The 2095-nt window shown below is 49.4% G+C and overlaps 1 protein-coding gene across 1 annotated transcript; it reads right to left on the bottom strand.

Annotated features, from left to right (window-relative positions):
* Window positions 1-202: 202 nt before the first annotated feature.
* LOC127794071 (GATA transcription factor 9-like) lies at window positions 203-1847 on the bottom strand. The gene is made up of 2 exons (XM_052324957.1): window positions 1398-1847; window positions 203-1175 (listed from the first exon to the last, which is right to left on the bottom strand). The coding sequence occupies exons 1-2, from the start codon at window positions 1704-1706 to the stop codon at window positions 501-503; spliced, it is 984 nt and encodes a 327-aa protein (XP_052180917.1). The 5' UTR covers window positions 1707-1847; the 3' UTR covers window positions 203-500.
* Between the last annotated feature and the right edge of the window lie 248 nt (window positions 1848-2095).

The raw sequence follows: 2095 nt of genomic DNA, 5'->3' as shown, positions 1-2095 counted from the left end.
GTGTCCCCTCCATGTGCGAGCTCTGGACAAGAGATGGGTGGGTGCAGACAGCCCCGTATATTACTCTAATGTGGAATGTGGCTCACCCCCTTACGCTACGTTTCCATTTCCATTTACGTTTACTATTTTCTTCATAACAATTTTATTATTATATACGTTCATTCAATAAGGTAATAAAAATAAAATAAAAATCTGATGAAAGTGAACTTCAAGAACTTAATTCTTAATTTGGTAAATTTGAGGAGGAAAAAAAAAGAAGAGAAAACTGGAAAACAATACAGGGTCTACAAGAATCTGACAATTTTGCCCCCGTCTTCTTCCCTTCTTGCTCTCTGCTACGCTGGATTTTACCATGGAAAGCAAAAACTAAGCACTGGAAATTAGAAAACTAATAAGCTGTCTCGATTTTTGGATGTTAACAACTGGGAGAGTTCTTTTTCTTCTTCGTCTGCCCTACTAATCATGCGCTAATCACTCCGAGAGAGAGATAGAAATTAAACTCATATCATGTGCCTGTAATCTGGACCACTTTGGTAGTGAATCAAGTATTCTTCACCGTTTGATGCGCCGAAAATGGAGCTTTGACTCAGAAACTGTTGCCTATGCACCTCCTTCTGCCTCCGCAGCTCCAGAACCTTCCGGTGCGAGTTCGAGTGCTTCGCCGACACGAACGTGGGGCTAGCCGCCGGCCGGTACTCCGGCACCAACCGCCCCGACTTGTACCGGACCCCGCATGCGTTGCACAGCGTCTTCGGGCCCATCGGTCCCGTCCGCCACTGCGGCGTCTTCTCCGACCCGCAATGCAGGCACTTCCGGCCCGGAGTCTCGGCGGCGTCCCTCCTCTTCAGCGGCGTTGCCTTGAGCGTCTTTGAGGTGGTGGTTGGTTCTGAGGACGAGGCGGCCGGAGAGAGGACGAGCAGGCGGGAGGACCAGTCGCAGGGCGCGGCGCGTGTCCGTTTGCTCCGGGCTTTGCCGGGGACTGACACGTCGGCAGGGAACAGCGGCGGATTGTGGCGGTTGTCGACGGTTTCCGATGATGAGGTGGCGGTGGCGGTGGTGGTGGTGTCGGCGGGAACTTTTGTTGCGGAGATCAGTTGGAGGTTCTGCAAGTCGTCGCTGGAGAACGAGTCCTCCACGAAGTTCGACAGCCATTCCAGCTCAGCCAAGTCGTCGTACTGATCACCAAAATAAAATGAGGTCAAATTTTCAAGTTAACTCGAAAATTCAGTTTCAGACATGGCAACAACCCCTTAATGCGGATATGATCATTCTGAGAAATTTGGGGGAATTCAAAATTGATTTCGCAATTACTCTCTCAAAACCTACATTTCCATAATGGTAAAAAATTAAGCTTAACACCGCAAAAATCATTCTCGCAGGAATACATTGCACCGTACCGGAACGCAGAGTTCGCCGCAAAATTGAGAGTCAGGGAAGCCAACGTTGCAGGAGAACTGGAATTCGCCGCTGGAAACCGACGAATTACAGCTATCAACGACGGTGACAGTGGAGGAATCGGTGGAATTGCCGGCGACATTGTCGAAGAAAGCGTCGGTCATGACCTCGTCCTCCTTGGAGAAGTCGAGCAGGTCGTCGACGGTGAGATGGCCATTATTGTCGCTCGGCTTCTGATCCGAGAAGCGGTTGTCCGGCAAGAAATGGGAGTCTCCAGCGGGTCCGAAGTAGAGGAAATCCGGCGCTTCCATCGATTTCAGGCTCGCGCAAAGCAACACCGATGGGGCTGCGAATTTAGGGAGAGAAAAAGGTAGAGAGAGAAGGGAAGGGTTTGGATTGCGTTTGAAGCAGAGACGGAGCAGAGAGAGAGGGGGGGGGGGGCGAGGGGTGGGGTGGGGCTGGGCTTTGATGAGTGACAGGGCGAAACACGCAGCTATATATATGAAAATTCCCAAAGCATCTTTACCTGCTGTAACCAAAAATTATTTATTATTGGCAAGTCACTTGCTACTTCTGTAAAGTTGTTACGCCTAAATTACGCAACTGCCCATCTCCTTCATTTGTTTTACCGCTTTCATTATTATGGTGAATTATGTCAATTCACATCCAAAATGTTCCCCCTGTGATAACCATATCCACT

This window comes from Diospyros lotus, chromosome 2 (genome assembly GCF_014633365.1).
Source record: "Diospyros lotus cultivar Yz01 chromosome 2, ASM1463336v1, whole genome shotgun sequence".
Classification (NCBI taxonomy): Eukaryota; Viridiplantae; Streptophyta; class Magnoliopsida; order Ericales; family Ebenaceae; genus Diospyros; species Diospyros lotus.
Note: the sequence above shows the minus strand (reverse complement) of the source record. Positions and strands in the feature narration are given on the sequence as shown.

What these genes read in the sequence shown, in the direction of transcription:
- LOC127794071 (XM_052324957.1), bottom strand. Translation starts at nt 1,706, where the DNA reads ATGGAAGCGCCGGATTTCCTCTACTTCGGACCCGCTGGAGACTCCCAT. An exon ending in GCGGCGAACTCTGCGTTCCG is followed by an intron (nt 1,176 to 1,397) that starts GTACGGTGCAAT and finishes TTTGGTGATCAG; the next exon opens with TACGACGACTTGGCTGAGCT.